The following is a 17,366-nucleotide window of genomic DNA, read 5'->3' on the forward strand; positions in this document are numbered from 1 at the left end:
TTGGGGGTCAGATCTGAGGCGGATTGGGGCTGGGGGTCCGATCGAAGGCTGATGGTAGGTCTGGTCTGAGGCTAATAAAGGCTGGGGGGATCGGATAGGGTCTGATCTGAGGCTGATTGAGGTTTGGGGGTCTGATGGGAGGCTGATGGAGGTTTGGGGGTCTGATGGGAGGCTGATGGAGGTTTGGGGGTCTGATGGTAGGCTGATGGAGGTTTGGGGGTCTGATGGTAGGTTTGGGGGTCTGATCTGAGGTCTGATGGAAAAAAAGTTTTTTTCTTATTTTCATTCACCAAATCCTAGGTGCATCCTGTAGTCCAATGCGTCTTATAGTCCAAAAAATACAGTAATGTATTTAGCAATCACAGAAAAAGGAATTGAGCAAATTAAAAAATTACACATTTTAGCTCTCTTTAAAAAAAAAATATATATATACACACACACACACACACACACACACACACATATATATATACACACAAACAACATATTTTACGCTTTATAAAGCCTCATTGACTCAGTGTTTTGGTCAGTGATTTCCATCAGTGATTGTGAGTCAAAACCAGGGGACTGGAGCCTCCACAGACATAAGGTATAAGGGAAACTTCACCACCTGTTCTGTGTTTAGAGCTGGAGCCCATTGGCTCAAGATTACTGATGGAAATCACTGACCAAAACACTGACGCGTGAATGAGGTATAAGATGCTCCCCCCCAAAAGTAGGGGAAAAATGGCAGTGCATTTTATAAAGCGAATACCAATGAACGCTTTCAGATTCTGCACATATCCTCACTGCATTCAGCATTGCTCACAATTCAGCGTGGCCTGGAGAAGACCAGGGAACGGTGACTGCAGGAGAGACCACCAAATGGAATGATGGTGGAGCAGGAGAATTAAGTTAGTCATTTAAGAGAAAAATCACTGTTTGCATCCATTAAAAAAAAAAAAAATTCACTGTTGTGTGAATGCAGCATAAGGCCTCATGCACACGACCGAGCCGTTTTTTGCGGATCCGCAAAAAACGGAAGCTGCTCGTGTTGCCTTCCGCGCGGACAAGAATAGGACATGTTATATTTTTTTAGCAGGGCCGCGGAACGGAGCCAGGGAGAGCTGTCCGCATCTTTTGCGGCCCCATTGACGTGAATGGGTCCGCATCAGAGCCGCCGATGCGGACCCAAACAACGGCCGTGTGCATGAGGCCTAACACTGATAGATAGGCAATTAAATTAGATCAGTGGGGGTCTGTCAGCACCACCACAGTCAGCTAATTGAAGGGGCCATGGCACTCAGGTAAACATAGCATCCCCTTCAGTGTTTACCAAGCACAGCTCCATATTTTTCAGAAGTAGCTGTTCCTGATGTTGCTTCAATCCACTGGAGGGAATGGACAGAGCACTTAAACCAGTATGTAGCTGTGCCTGCCAATAAAGAGGCCCCTTCAAACAGCTGACTGACTGAGGTGATTTGGAACTCACTCCATTTTTAAAGCCCTGCATAACTCCTTTAAGGACCGAGACAGATAGACCATAATTTCTAATATTAAGTGGTAGTCCCACCATAACTACTTATCAACTATACACATGATAGGTGATAAGTATCTTATTAGTGGGGGTCTGAACCACAAGATTTTCTGGAAAAGGAAAATATCATGGTTAATTAAATCATGTTTAAAAAGGAGGGGGGGGGGGGGGGGGAGGGTCTCTTTCTTGACCGTTACAAAATTACAGGACACAGTAACAGGTCATAATGGACGTAACTGACTGTATAAAAATATATACTGTAAGCTGAAATCCAAAAGAATAAAGCCAGCTATGAACAAATTATATGTTCTGCAACTGAATTGCCATTTTAAACAAAAATTTTACAAAACCTTTTCTTCAGCTTCTCGCTTTGTCCGCTCCTCCTCTTGATGCCTTCGTTGCTCTTCTTGTCTCATGCGCTCTTCAACTTCTCGTTTACGAAATTCTTCTAATTGCTGTTGCCGCCTCCTTTCTTCATCCTGTAACTGAGAGATATACTTTTTCTTTAGTGATGCTTTTTCATGCACTTTTAAATCATTTCTTCTATAGCAAAACAAAAAAATGGTAGCTATAACATAGTAAAACTCTTTAGATTGTTAACAAGAACATTGACTAATTTAAAAGTACAATCTGTAGGAAGACAATTTCAATAGGCCACATTTAAAACAAATGTTGCCAATGTAAAAACCTGTAGATCATTGTAGACAGCAGACATGAGGAAAAGGTTACAAAAATAGTAGCAGTGATAGAGTCGTCTGGAGGCAAGCGGAGGATTTTCTGGACACAAACAGCAGCGGTATGTGTCGAGTGGGTTCTCTGCTTGTGAGCCAGATGCAAACAAAATATCTGCTGGACCCCATTATACTCTAATGGGGCCAGAGGACAATCCATTCACATCCATCAGCTCTCTGATGGAACAGCCTGCTGGAATTAAATATTCAGATGTAAAGCTAGCCTAACGTAGAAAAATATTAATTTCAACTAGATAAAAAAAAAGTCCTACCTAATAAAATAATTGTACTAAAATCTTGAGTAAATATTACACACCAAAGCAGAAAAACAAAAAACACTAAATTCTAGTTTTAGTTTTGGTCAACGAGAAGTCAATAGTATTCGGCGGTGTCCAGCTATGTCTGGCAATGTCTGATACAGTGAACGCTGTGAATGTTGCCTTAGGGCTGTATTACATCAACAGATTATTTGATGATTTTCTGACCAATCATTGGTGAGATGGTCATTAACACACACAGATCTTTTGTTATATGCACCAATTATTGGTCCTTTACACAGGCCATTAGTGATTATCTGGCGGTGTAAATGTACCGCCGATAACCCAAATGAACAAGTCAAGAGCCCGTTCGTTGGGTAATCCAATCGTTTGTGCGCACACAAAAATCGACGTTTGCCGGCAGCAGATCGTGCTGTGTAAACACAATCTGATACAAGACCTTGGTGCAATAAAATTACACTTTTCATTAACCTTCCTTTTTTTCCCCGTCAGACAAAAAAAAAGGAAGACACAAGGAAACACAACAAGCAAAATCGGACACGGACCACTTAAGCCAAATCACTGACAGTGAAAAAACACTGTCGTGTGCATGAGGCCTTAATTAGACATTGGAAGATCCCAAAAAAACTGTTCACCTATGCAGACAGCTTACAGAAAATACAGATTCAGAATGCATGAATATTGACATCAATGTAATCATAAGCAATGCAAGTTGAGGAGATTAACTAACCAAACACCAGAATTCGAGAGCAATCCACATAAAAAAAAAAATGGCATAAATGTTTTGCAACACATTTATTAAAGGCCATGTACACCTTTGGCGGCATTTTTTAGGATTGAAAATATTATTTTTAGCCAAAAATGAGTGAAATGCAATTGGCCTTTATTAAAAATATTGAGCCATTCTGTCAGAAAGGGTTAACGGTTTTCTAACTTTGTGACTGGTACTTACACTTTCACTTTGTGTTGGTCATCTACTAACCCTCATCTCTAAACTAAGAAGTCATAAACATGTAATTAATTAAACCTCATCTGACACTTCTTTGCCCAAGCTTCCAATCTATCCAGATCCATCTAGAGCAGTATACTCTTTTGTGTTAATTGCTTTACAGAGTGTAGTATTGAATGCAAAAATTTATGGCACCTCTACAAAACTTCAGCGATCCACCTCCAGCGCAGGTGCTTTATTATGACCGGCGTCTAAAACACTGGTCTTAATAAATAAACCCCATAATTTATTAGCTTCTGAGAGGCCACCAGTGAAGCAATCATCATGCCCAGTATGTTAGGCTGCCAAAAAATAATTTCCATCCAGTCATATTATATCTTTCTGTATCCGTATAACGCTTATGTTGATATTGTTACTGTGTTTCCTGCCAACTTCTTATTATCTATTATTGGATGTATGATGCACTGTTGCTCCGGAGTCTCCACCTGGGCCCTTAAATCTTCTAATTACTTCCTTTTTGAATCTTATATACTAGAGTTGAGCGAAGCGAGCTTTGGATGCTTAATCCGAAGTCGCTTCGTTCAAAACTTCGGAATAATACTGTATGGAGATCCGGCTCCGTACAATAATAGAATGTATGGGCTCCGATGAGCCGAAGTAAGTTATTCAAGAAGTCGTGCGCGACTTTGTTGAATAACTTCGGTAGTTGATTTTTAAAATGGAAAACCACTTTAAAACCGAACTCTGCTTTGGTTCTGAAATTATTCAACAAAGTCACGTCCAACTTCTTGAATAACTTACTAAGGGTTCTCAGTTTATGTACTAACATTTTTCCCTTAGTAGCAGATTTTCTGTGGATTTTGTGTAATATTAGGTGGCCTATAACAAACTCAGTATTTTATAATTGTTTAGTCCATGTATTTCTACCCACAGTGACTCCACAAGTTTATTACCCTCACTTATATCTTCCCAGAGTGTCTCCAGTTTTTAGGATCCTTTCTAAACAGACTGCAACCCAATGCGTTAACCGTTCAGTCGAAGCTATCATCCAGCCATTTCTCTGTTATTTCCAATGTGTCATAGTCCTCCTTACACACTACTAATTCCATTTCTCCAGTTTTATTAGTCAGGTTTCTGGCATTAGTAAACATACAATTAAGAGGTTTTTGGATATTTTTTACCCTACAACTTTCTTTATGAAGTGTTCAGCTCTGCCCTAGTCTCTTTATATACTCATCCAACCTTCTACCCATCTTCTCCCCCAAATCAGCTGCATTGAGGTGAGCCCATCTCTACAATAGAGTCTGTAGCTGAAAGTTAGCCCAGTTCTCCAGGAACCAAAACCTTTCTTTGCTACACCAGGTCTTGAGCCACTTGTTAACCTCCCTAATTGCCCGCTGCCTTTCAGGTGTGGTTCTTGGTACAGGAAGTACTTCAGAAAATACTACCTTTGAGGTCCTTACCCAAATCTCTGACAATTTTTAAGGAGGGTCCACTTACTTCTAACTTTGTCATTGCTGCAGTAGTGTTATCCCTGAACGAACATTCCTCTCATCTACCAACCTTGTAAAGTTTTTGGCATGTGTCAGATCAGGGCTCCCTGACATTCTTCCCTCTACTCTTCTTTTACCCAGCTAGCTACCACACTTTGCTGATTCTCCATCTATCTCAACGTTAAAATTCACTCGTTTAGATACAGGATCTGGGATTCCAAACGTGCAATTTGTTCACATTCTGCAAAAAAAATAAAAATTATGCACCCTCAAGCAGCTGTTCCAGGACTGCATACATATCACACGATGTACACTGGACTGCCTTGTCAATAATGAAGAAGACTTGCTAATGGGGATTACACCAGAAAAGAGAAAAATACAATAATATAATGTAATGAAGTGGTAAACAATTGATTTAATTTAGTCCCCTACTAAACTCCCTGAATCTAAAGTCACTTATCTTAAGTCACACACTTAAAGGGGTTTTATATGACTTTAATATCGATGACCTATCCTCTGTGAGCACCCCAGCCTTCTCTGTGCTTACCAAGCACAGCGCCATACGTTGTATAGCGTCTGTGCTTGGTATAAACTCAGCCCCATTCACTTCTATGGGGCTGAGCTGTGCCTAGGCCACATGACCGATGAACGTGTGGTCATCAAAAGCTGTGAGAAGGCTGTGGTGATAGTGTAAGCACCGCTGCCTTCTAGAACAACTGGGTTCTGGGTGTCGGACCCCCACTGATCTTATTGTTGATGAATCCTGAGGATTATACCTTCAAGACACAAACACACACTTGTGAACACTCACATGCTCCCAAACTCTGCTTATATAGCTGCCCTTCCCAGTCAACTCCAAACAAGATTGCTTCAGTGCAGAGCCACACAGAAAATATGTAAAATGCATGAAACGGGTACTACAAAATCCACAAAATCAATCTAAAATCGCCACATGTATAATCGCCCAGTTTGCATAGGGAGCTTTACCACTCCCATGGCAATCACAGGAAAAGTTCAATAAGCAAACCTTGGATTACTTTTAACCTCTTGGTATAGCATATAATATACCGAGCTTCTTAATTCATATTCACGAACCGCAAGTAGTTCATCTTCATATTTTTTTTTTATTGAGTATTTCCAAAATACAAAAATGTTCAATAAGCAGATCCCCTCTGAGCAACGTTTCTGGAGACACGCCCCTAACTCATGCGCGAGGGAGAATAAGTTCTGGAATATATAGTAGATACATACTATAAATATCATATAAAAATACATAGTTATACCCGCATAATATGAAAATACTTAACTCCTTAAGGACACAGCCATATTTCACGTTAAGGACCAGGCCATTTTTAGCAAATCTGACCAGTGTCAAAACGCTTTGACTTATCCAGGCCATTCTGAGATTGTTTTTTCGTCACATATTGTACTTCATGACACTGGTAAAATGAAGTCCAAAAAATTCATTTTTATTTATAAAAAATAAATAATTTACCAAAATTTTGGAAACATTTGCAAATGTCCAAGTTTCAATTTCTCTACATCTATAATACATAATAATACCTCCAAAAATAGTTATTACTTTACTTTCTCCATATGTCTACTTCATGTTTAAATCATTTTGGGAATGACATTTTATTTTTTGGGGATGTTACAAGGCTTAGAAGTTTAGAAGCAAATCTTGAAATTTTTCAGAAATTTTCAAAAACCCACTTTTTAAGGACCAGTTCAGGTCTAAAGTCACTGTGAGGCTTACATAATAGAAACCACCCAAAAATGAACCCATTCTAGAAACTACACCCCTTAAGGTATTCAAAACTGATTTTACAAATGTCGTTAACCCTTTAGGTGTTCCACAAGAGTTAATGGCAAATGGAGATAAAAATGTCAGAATTTAGATTTTTTGGCAAATTTTTCATTTTAATCAATTTTTTTCAGTAACAAAGCCAAACAAAATGCTATATTTATTGCCCCGATTCTGTAGTTTGCAGAAACAACCCATATGTGGCCGCAAACTACTGTACGGGCACACGGTACTGCGTATAGGGAAAGGTGCGCCGTGTGGCTTTTGGAAGGCAGATTTTGCTGGACTGGTTTATTTACACCATGTCCCATTAGAAGCCCCCCTGATGTACCCCTAGAGTAGAAACTCCATAAAAGTGACCCCATTTTGGAAACTACGGGATAAGGTGGCAGTTTTGTTGGGACTATTTTTAGGGTACATATGATTTTTGGTTGCTCTATATTACATTTTTGTGAGGCAAGGTTACCAAAAATAGAAATTTTGAAATTTCATCTCCATTTGCCATAAACTGTTGAGGAACACCTAAAGGGTTAATAAAGTTTGTAAAATCAGTTTTGAATACCTTGAGGAGTGTAGTTTCTTAGATGGGGTCGCTTTTATGGAGTTTCTACTCTAAACTGCAGAATCAGGGTAATAAATATTACGTTTTGTTTGGCTGTTAACCCTTGCTTTGTTACTGGGAAAGAAACGGATTAAAATGGAAAATTTGCCCAAAAATTGCTGTTTTGGCACCGTTTTTATAAAAAGATTTGGACCATGTTCATCTGAGGGGTTAGGTCATGGGGTATTTTTATAGAGCTGATTCTTACGGATGCGGCGATACCTAATATGTCTACTTTAAAAAAAATGTATTTATGTTTTACACTATTATCTTTTGATAATAAAAAAACATTTTAGTATCGCCATAGTCTAAGAGTCATTTATTTTTTTTAGTTTTTAGCCGAATATCTTAGGTAGGGGTTCATTTTTTGAGGGATGAGAGGACGGTTTTAATAGCACTATTTTGGGAGGCATATGACTGATCGCTTGCTATTACAATTTTTGTGATGTAAGGTGAAAAAAAAATACCTTTTTTGCACCGTTTTTTTTTTTTTTACTGTGTTCATCTGAGGGGTTAGGTCATGGGGTATTTTTATAGAGCAGATTCTTACGGACGTGGCGATACCTAATATGCCTACTTTATTTATTTTAGTTTTACTAAATAATATTTTTGAAAACTTTTTTTTAGTTTTAGTGTCTCAAGTCTGAGAACCATAGTTTTATATCCGATTGTCAGTGGCTAAATTGGGGAAGGGGAACAAATTTAGTACTCCATGAAAGTGTGGTACTCCCTGAAGCAACCAATAATGCAGAGGCCCGGATGATCAGGGCACGTGTCACACTGAGTAGTGGTGTCCTTCCGTATCCCCCTCCTGTGGCACACTCTGCACCATATTTGGGTCCGTCCCTTCTTTCCAGTATGGGGGACCACACCTGGAAAGTGTTGGCCAGGGACGATTCGGGCACCTCCAGTTCCCGAGGTACTTTGGCCTGCTCTTTCCCGGTCAGAAAAGATCAGGTCCTTGAGGATGTGGTGATGGCGAGTACAATAAAGGAATTCAAGAGGGGCCTGGATGTATTTCTGGAGTGTAATAATATTACAGGCTATAGCTACTAGAGAGGGGTCGTTGATCCAGGGAGTTCTTCTGATTGCCTGATTGGAGTCGGGAAGGAATTTTATTCCCCTAAAGTGGGGAAAATTGGCTTCTACCTCACAGTTTTTTTTGCCTTCCTCTGGATCAACTTGCAGGATGACAGGCTGAACTGGATGGACAAATGTCTTTTTTCGGCCTTATGTACTATGTTACTATCTTAAATCTGAATTATTCACCAACATTAATACTTCACATTCTATTTGATCTACTTTATAACCTAAAAACTCACTGGTGTCATATTTTATCAATACTAGCCTTCATATTACTCCCATACATTAGAAAATAATTTGCAAACATGGAGTGTTTTATCTCCTTCCCTCTGAGCTTATCTCCTTAAGTATGCAGCAATTACTTTTTTATTTATTTATTTTTTACTGCCTGCCTTCCTGGAGACATAATTTTTTCATTCTCCTAGCCATATGAGGGCTTGTTTTTTGCGGTGCTTTCTAATGGCACCATTTAATGCATATTATGTAGTGGGAAACTTTTTTTTTGCTTTTATAGCATTCCCTTCTTATCTGTTAACTTCATTCTTCAGGTTAGCATGATGACAGCCATAATTAAATTTTAATAGTTTTTTTTGTGTTTTAATACTTTAAAAAAATAACTTTTTTATATCAATGTCATTATTTGTGGAGTGTTGAGTAGTTTTTACTGATACCACTGGAATGTGCATTACTTTCTGATCCCTTTTTATTCAGTCTTGACCAAATCGTCCATTTTGATTTTTCCCATTACACCGTTCACCATACAGTTCAAGTATATATTTTTTTTAATTGCTTCTTTTTAAAATGGAAAAAGGGGGTCGGTGCTTTGAATTTTTATATCTTTAGTTTTTAAATATTTTACATTTTAAGACCCTGAAAGAGACTTTAACACGTTTGTCTGATCTCTTTTCCCATAGACTGAAATCATTGAACATTGAAGACTATGGGAGAATCAGTGTGCTACTACCAAGCCCTGCCACCAGCTGGGCCTGATAGGAACTTCACTATGACAGGCCTCTGAGCCATCAGAAGGCCAGAACCTGTCACAGCAACGGAACAGCTCCCATGAGGGGATCAGACAGGAAGTCGGAGACTCTCATCTGTGCCTTTGGACACCTACATAAATTATAAATTAAGTCCAAAAATTGGCCCTTAGGGCTCTTTCACACAAGAGTGTCCCTTGCGGGAATCACACTCCGTGTGAGAGACGGTGCGTTCTGGACTGTGTGTGACTTTATGCTACAGAATAATACCAACAGCTTTATGTCAGTAGGATTCTGTTACAGAAAGGTCACGCAGAGGCACACAGCATTATCAATCATGATAAGGGCTCATGCACACAAGCGTATTTTCTTTCCACTTCTGTTCCGTTCTTTTGGCGGACCGTATGAGGAACCATTCACTTCAACGGGTCCGCAAAAACAACAGAAGGTACTTCGTTCTGTTTCCGTATTTCCGTTCCACAAAAAAGTAGTGCATGTCCTATTTTGTCCGCAAATCACGGTTCGAGGCCCCATTCAAGTCAATAGGTCCGCAAAAAATACGGAACGCACATGGAACACATCTGTATGTCATTAATAATAATAATAATAATAATAATGTGCCTGGCTATTTGCTGTGGGGCATTGACAACATCTTGATGTTTGGTCTTGACAGCATTTACAGACATTGACAAAACAATTTGTAAACTTCCGTTAAAGAAAGAAAAACCCACAATGGTCAATGAAATAATGCAAAACTGACAAGTGATAATAAAAAATAAAATTAACACAAAAAAATAAAAACAAAAACAGACTAATGAAACTGGCCTGGACAAAACATTATGGTACCCTTAAAAATTCTGTCAGCTAGTTTTAGCATATAAAGCCCTTTACATGTGCTGCTAGATTCACAGTAGCATGTCCGTAATATGCATGTGCAATAGCTAGATATGCTTTTGTTTAGTTAGAAAAAACGATTTTATAAATATGCTAATTAGATCAGTAAGGAGCCCAAGGGGCTGTTTCCAAAGTTTCAGGAGCCCAGCACAATCCCACATCCTCCAACTCTCCTCCCTGCTCCCAGACATCACACAGTTGAAGCGCCATAATCTCATTCTCATGCAAGACAGCTAGTGCATGCGCAGTTCATATACTGCTCCAAAAGCTGCCCCTTCCTGGTGGCCATCAATAGATGCCAATTTCTGTCCTCCTCCTCCAGCGGTCTCTGATTAAGATATGGAGCAGGGGTCTTAGGAGGTAAGATATTGGCCACAGCAGCTGAATTCAGGAGGGCAAGTGCCGTCACTGGCTGGGTACATGAGTGATTCCCACAGCGTTAATTACCGCTGAAAGCTAATTATGTACCCAGCCAGCAGCCGATAGGAGGGCTAGGGCAGCCCTCTGGTTATCGGACCACTAGGAAATTTGCCTTTAAGGTCTATGGCCAATCCGCCCCTGTCATCTAAATTCTTGATCATGTTTTTAAAAGATATTACCCTTGCCATAAAATCTGACTAAAGCAGACCTATCTACCTTCAAGTTTTAACACTAAATTAAAATCTGAAGCCAAAATCCTGTCAGTCATCTTGAGAAAAATTCTTGGATCAGCGGGGGCATAAATATTAAATACAGTTGCCTGTGGGTGTCCCTCACTCTGCATTTCTTTAGTTTATTTTGCTTCAAAAGAAAATTATCAAATCACCTTCGCAAGACCTACACAAAAAACCAAGGCAATTTTAAGATCGTTCTTATTCAAATAATGCCTCCTTTACATCTCTGTTAGGCGATCCGGTGGCTGTTCCAACTGCAATGAGGTCCGGCAGATTTCTGGCATAAATGCCAGGTTTCGCCTGGACAAAAACTGTTGCATGGAACGTTTTTTTGTCCAGCCGACATTTCTGGCAGATCAGCCAGCCGGATATTTTAAATGGAGATGTGAACGTAGCCTAAATCTCCTGCAATAATAGTAAATCATCAATATCAGATGGGAGGGGTATGATTCCTGGCAACCCCGCAAATCAGCTGTTTGAAAAGGTTGTTGCTTACACCAAAGCTACAGTGAGCGCTACTGTCTCTTCACAGCTTACCAAGCACAGCGCCGTACATTGAATAGCATCTGTGCTTGGTACTGCAGAGTATCCACATTCACTTGGGCCTGAGCTGCACCTAAGCCACTTGACCAATGTATAGTGATGTTCCTGGCCTAGGAAGATGCCTAGGCACTCACGGAGCGCTGCAGCGTCTTTGAACAGCTGAATAGCCCATCATCCCTTTAATTTATCTCAGGCAATATGCAACATATCACATTGCTCTCTTCTAAAAACAATTTCCTTAAGGAGGTCATAGTAATGATCTGTTAGGGAGCCAAGAATAAGGGGGGGTTGAACTTTCCAAAAACTCCCAACCCCTCATCACCTCAAACAGTCAGGCATAATACATTTTTATTATGTTAGCAGCTATAATCAATTTTAATGCAGAAATTTCTTAGTGTCTTCTTTTGAAGTGAACGCGATAGTAGAACAGTCTTTTTTAAAGATTTTCAATACGTGGGATATTGGAGAAAAAAAAAATCATGTTTTCACCAGAGTATGAACATACAGTACAGGTAAGTCAGAAATTGCTCTTCTCTTAGCCTACTTTCATACTTGTGTTGTTAGTTCCGGTATGGAGATCTAGCAGAGTATATCAATACCGGAATTAAACTGATCCGTTTTGATTTTGGACATCAGGATGCATCGGTACCGTTGGGATGCGGTTGTGTGAAATCAAAACGGAAAAAAAAAAAGGATCAGTCACTAACTACATTAAAAGTAGTGGGTAAAAGACTCCTGCAAAAACGAATCTGTCACTATTGACTTACATTGTTTTCAGTGCCAGATTTATTTTTTCGTTTTTATGACCAGACACAAAACCGCAGCCTGCAGCGTTTTTGTGTCCGATCACAAAACGTAATTCTGCTGGAACAGAAGACATTCTGATGCACCCTGAACGGATCTCTTTCCATTCAGAATGCACGAGAACCGCAAAAATACTGCGAGTGCCAATGCTTTCCAAAACTACTCATTGGCAGGAGTCCCGCGTGTCGGATCCCCACCAATCAGATACTGATGATCTATCCAGAGGAATAAAGCTATGTGTGTAATAAAGTACAGAGCTCTGCTTGCAATGCATACAAGTGCAGAACTGTGTGCATAATGTATACAATGCAGAGCTGTGTAGAGAAAGCAGCACAGAGATATATTAAACCTACAACAGTCCCCAGAGTCAATTACATCACTAAATAAGCATTAAATGACACATTTTAAAAGTTAAGTGTCCCTAACCCACTGATCTATAATGAGTATTTATAACGGCAGAGAGCATAGAAAAGGAGTTCGTATGCTCCTAGTCTTACGGAAAAGACCGAAAAACCAAAAGTTGCTAATAGAGCATGTCAGCAGCTCTGTACAGAAAAAAGGATGCCATATTTTCAATAAAGGCCAATTAAAAAATTATTTTTAGCTCAAAACCAGCACAAATCATTAAATTTTAAAAATGATTAAGGCTTCAAACAAGAAAAAGTACCTCTAGTTCTAACAAATATCCACCAATGTTACTTTAAAAGACAAAGGCCAATCTCTGGATTAAAGCTCCATTTGCAAAAATCTGGTAACCAAAACTTGTAATAAAACATTTATTACTGAAAGGGATATATATAGCCATGGGAAGTTTGAAACAAAGAACAAGTCTGAAAATTAATGAAGGAATAAATTATTTTTATCTTATCTTGTTAAAAGTGTACATAGATTATAAAAAGGTTTTCCCTGCATGACCAAAACTAGAAACAGTTTTAATGGAGTGGCAGTCAAGCATGTACCCTGCTGCCCTCTTATTGTGGCCAATAGCTCTGGAAAAAGAGCAGGTCAACCACAAAGATGGAGTTTGGGGAAATTTACTCCAAATTACTCCATTTTATGAGAATTTCCTGGGTGTTCTGGATGGCTATAGAAGTCCCCAATGCAAGGGTTAATGTCCCCGTTTACAACTGTGCTCCCTTTAATGCGGCTAACACACCCAAATGATGCACACGGCTGTTGCTGTCAGTTCAATACATTTTGAATAGAGAGGCACCACCCCTACAGAACCAACAGTCCGTTCAAATTTCTCCTCATTGCGCAGTGAAGATGAACAGGATTAGGATGGTGACCCCTATTTTAGTAATTAGTTAGGGTACCTGTGGTAGAGCCTCCATGGATCAGACTTTTATCCACTATCCGGTGGATGTCCATTTTTGGAAACCCCTTTAAGGTAACGATAAATACTACAAAAACAATTCATACATATGGAAATGACATTTTTATTGTGTCATTCAGTAACAAACCATTCATATTTCACTTACAATTTATTTGAAAATTTGCCTTCTTAAAGGGGTAATCCCATCAAAGACAATGGGGGCATATTGCTAGGGACCCGCACCTACAACGAGAATGGAGCGGGAAGAGTTGTGGCTGGAGGACCCTGGATTTCTCGTTGTCTGTCCACCACCAAGTGCTACTTACATAGAAGTGAATGGGAGCGCACTGCGCACGTGGGGCCCCTGCTCCCATTCATTTCTATTGGGCAGACGGAAATAGAGCCAGTGCTCGGCTATTTTCGGCGGCACCATAGAAATGAATTGAGGGTGGCTGCGCATGCGCAGTACACCCTGCGTTTGTTTCCCCGCTCCGTTCTTATTGTAGGTGCGGGTCCCAAAGGTGGGATCCGCACCTATCAGACAATGGGGGCATAACCTAGCGATATGCCCCCATTGTCTGTGATGGGATTACCCCTTTAAATACTTAACCTGCATCAAACAGCTCCCCAAAAAGGTTACTTTTCTTAACTGTTAACAAAAAGTCAAATTGACAAATGTTACATTGCACTGCATCATTTGGGTCTCTATGGCAATTAATACTTCCCAGCTTATTTCAACAAAAAAGAAAAAACAATCAGCTGTAAACAGAACTAAATTTTTTGAGGAAAAGGAGACAGTTCAAAAGATTAAGCATACAGTACTTATGTTTCTAAGTTTTGTGAAGATTGAAAAAAGAAGAAGCATACACTACATAAATCCACTGGCTTCTTATAACCAACTCCAGGAGCACAAAGATCTTTAGCAAAAAGGACATAAAACATGAGTGCAAACAAGTCATCAAAATAGGGATCAGCAACCTTTGGCACTTAATTACTTGTGATTAGACACTAAAGTGTCTTAGGAAATTTACTTTAGCAATACTAGTAGGAATACTAAAAATTGCGAATCCCCAAATTACAACGAAACAAATTTACAACGAAACAAATTTACAACATAAATGTAAGAAACAGAAAAAGCAAACAACACCAATCTAATAGTGATACTACTTCCAGGCACAGCATGCTTCAAGAAACATGAAGGAATTATCCTATAACGGTACACTAAAGACAAAGAAAAGACAGCACATATACTAATACAGAAAATGTGATCATCATAAGAGTTACAAGAAGGAAGAATATGAAGATGGCTGAAGATTAAAGAAAAACAGAACATACCAAATCTAGAACAGAGATTGCTGGCACAGCAGTCTGCTGCAGATAGCAAAGAGGAGAGGGGGAAAATATGCTAAGTGAAATAATATTCAACTTCTGATTTCATAAGACAAATCCTCTTTTTTTGCGTTCAGCCATTAGTGTCCATGCAAGGTCATACAGTCATTTCTTTTAGTTTAAAGGGTCACAACATATAAAAAACCAGTAGGAATAAGTTATGTTAAAAAGGAGAGAAATATCAACTTTGATTTCATTCTGTAATATATTGGTTTTAACCAGTAGATGATAACAGTTTATTATTAACCAGATTTCTGCTACCACTGGAGGTTCTAAAGGGAACAGCCACATGTGGTGGGTCAGCAAGATAACTGGGCAAATTCTGCACTAAATTGGGAGGAGTTTTTTGCCGATTTTGGTGCAGATTTCCCAGAGATTTCACACTATGACTTGCAAGGGGTGATATCTGTTAAGGAAAACCACAGTATAAATTGACATTCTGCAGATTTAAAAACCTGTAGAAATACACATCATTACAAGTAAGCTAGAACAAAGTACTTTATAAGTTACACTACACAATACTAAAGTCAAATTTAGCTCCATAATTTGTAGAGAGAAAGAATTGCAACAGGTAAAACATTTAGGGTGCCTTCACATTTAGGGTTGTATTGGTGGAAAGCATATAGATTTCTGCAAGCTCCACTCAGATGAATGGAACGGACTTTGTCACAGAAATATTCTGCAACAAAATGTGTTGCCTGTAAAGTCACCCTTAGGGTTTTGTGGGGGAAAAACCCACAGAGCAATACAGTACCATCATAATTAATAAGATCCAAATATGTTTCTTGCAGATATTGACCTGGGGCTGTCAACTGTTTGTGTGATTCCACACCTTCTGTAGAGTGGTTTTCTCTATAGCCTTTAATTGGGTTATGAACATACAGAAAATCCTCAACAACAAAAAACCGCACATAAACACACGCAATAAATAGTGCAGATTTATGCACTTTTTTTGTGCAGTTTTAGTACGGATTTGATGTGGATTTTCTGCTCACAAATCTGTGTGCAGTGAGGTTGAAGCCATATGTGGCATATAACATGCAGATTTTCCAGTGGCATCCCGCAGAAAATCTCCAGCATTTATAGTAGCAGAAACGTGGATATCAAAAAAAAAACTAGAGCTGCTGCAGAAGGGTTTCATAATGAAATCTGCACATAACATACAGTGCATATCTGAAATCTGCATATTGTCAATTTATGCTGAGGATTTCCACCACAGATTTCACCCTCTGCTTTACAAAGATGCAACCAAATCTGCATCAAAATTTGCATGCAACTCAGATTGTGCAATATATTCTGCTGCTGATCTGTAGCAAAATCAACAGCTGATTTTCTGCTATCCAATATGCCACAGTAAAAAAAAATAAAAAAAATTGAAGCTCATTCAGCACAGTGAACGTGTGACAAAAACAGTCACTTTAAGGCTTAGGCTACTTTCACACTAGTTGGATCCGTCCTGCCGCCGCTCTGTCCCCATAGACTATAATGGGGACAGGGCGGAGCTCGGGCGCAGCACACGGCGAAAGGCTAAATGTACTGCATGTCCGACTTTTTAGTCCAGCGGCCATTATAGTTAATGGGGACGGAGCAGCGGTCCGGCGAAATAGCGGCAGGACAGATCCGACAGGGTGAACAGCCTGTCGGATCCGTCCTGCCACTAGTGTGAAAGTAGCCTTAGATGATTTTGCTTGCAGCAAAGATAAAATTAACGCTGCTAAACTTTTCTTCAACCTGTGCTCATTCAAGCTGACATAAGAAAATCCTTAGCGGCAAATACAGAGCTTTTTCACCCAGTGTAGAATTAACCTAAGGAGAGGGCTAAAGGTGGGCTCCAGTTCTTTTATTGCCTTGTATGCTGCCACCATCCTGTGAGATTAGTGCAGGCAGCAGGTAGATCTCCAAGATACACCATACAAACTGAGCAATCTACAGCTTGTGTCATCCGACCATGGTCACCTCCTTCACATTACCCTATACAAGAGCACATATGTGTTTTTACGTGAAACAGATTGTCTGGTATTGCAGATCACCACTTTTAGGTGATTATTAACATTTTCATACTAAAGACCCTGACTAATATTTAAATGGTCTTATTCACATAAAAAAAAAATTGTGCACACAGCGTTTCTTTTTCAATATGCATGTTCCAATGGATATGTATTCATACCATTTGCAGCCCACTGAGTTGAAAAATGAATGCACTGTATTTGCACTGTAGTTCACATGTGCAATAAGGCCCGTTGTGTGAAAAATATAATGGGCTCTAGAAAACTGTCAATAATACGCAATAATTCTGCCACTTGGATGCCTCCACTTCATACCCTTGTTATGCC

At 39.4% G+C, this 17,366-nt stretch overlaps 1 protein-coding gene across 11 annotated transcripts in view; it reads right to left on the bottom strand.

Moving 5' to 3' along the window:
• AFDN (afadin, adherens junction formation factor) overlaps window positions 1-17,366 on the bottom strand; it is a 508,028-nt gene that overhangs the window by 42,322 nt on the left and 448,340 nt on the right. For all 11 annotated transcript variants that reach the window (XM_040429419.1, XM_040429420.1, XM_040429421.1 and 8 more), the window contains one exon: window positions 1,867-2,001. In XM_040429419.1, the coding sequence (XP_040285353.1) occupies window positions 1,867-2,001 (135 nt within the window). The remainder of the gene's footprint in view (window positions 1-1,866; window positions 2,002-17,366) is intronic.

This window comes from Bufo bufo, chromosome 4, assembly GCF_905171765.1.
Source record: "Bufo bufo chromosome 4, aBufBuf1.1, whole genome shotgun sequence".
Lineage (NCBI taxonomy): Eukaryota > Metazoa > Chordata > Amphibia > Anura > Bufonidae > Bufo > Bufo bufo.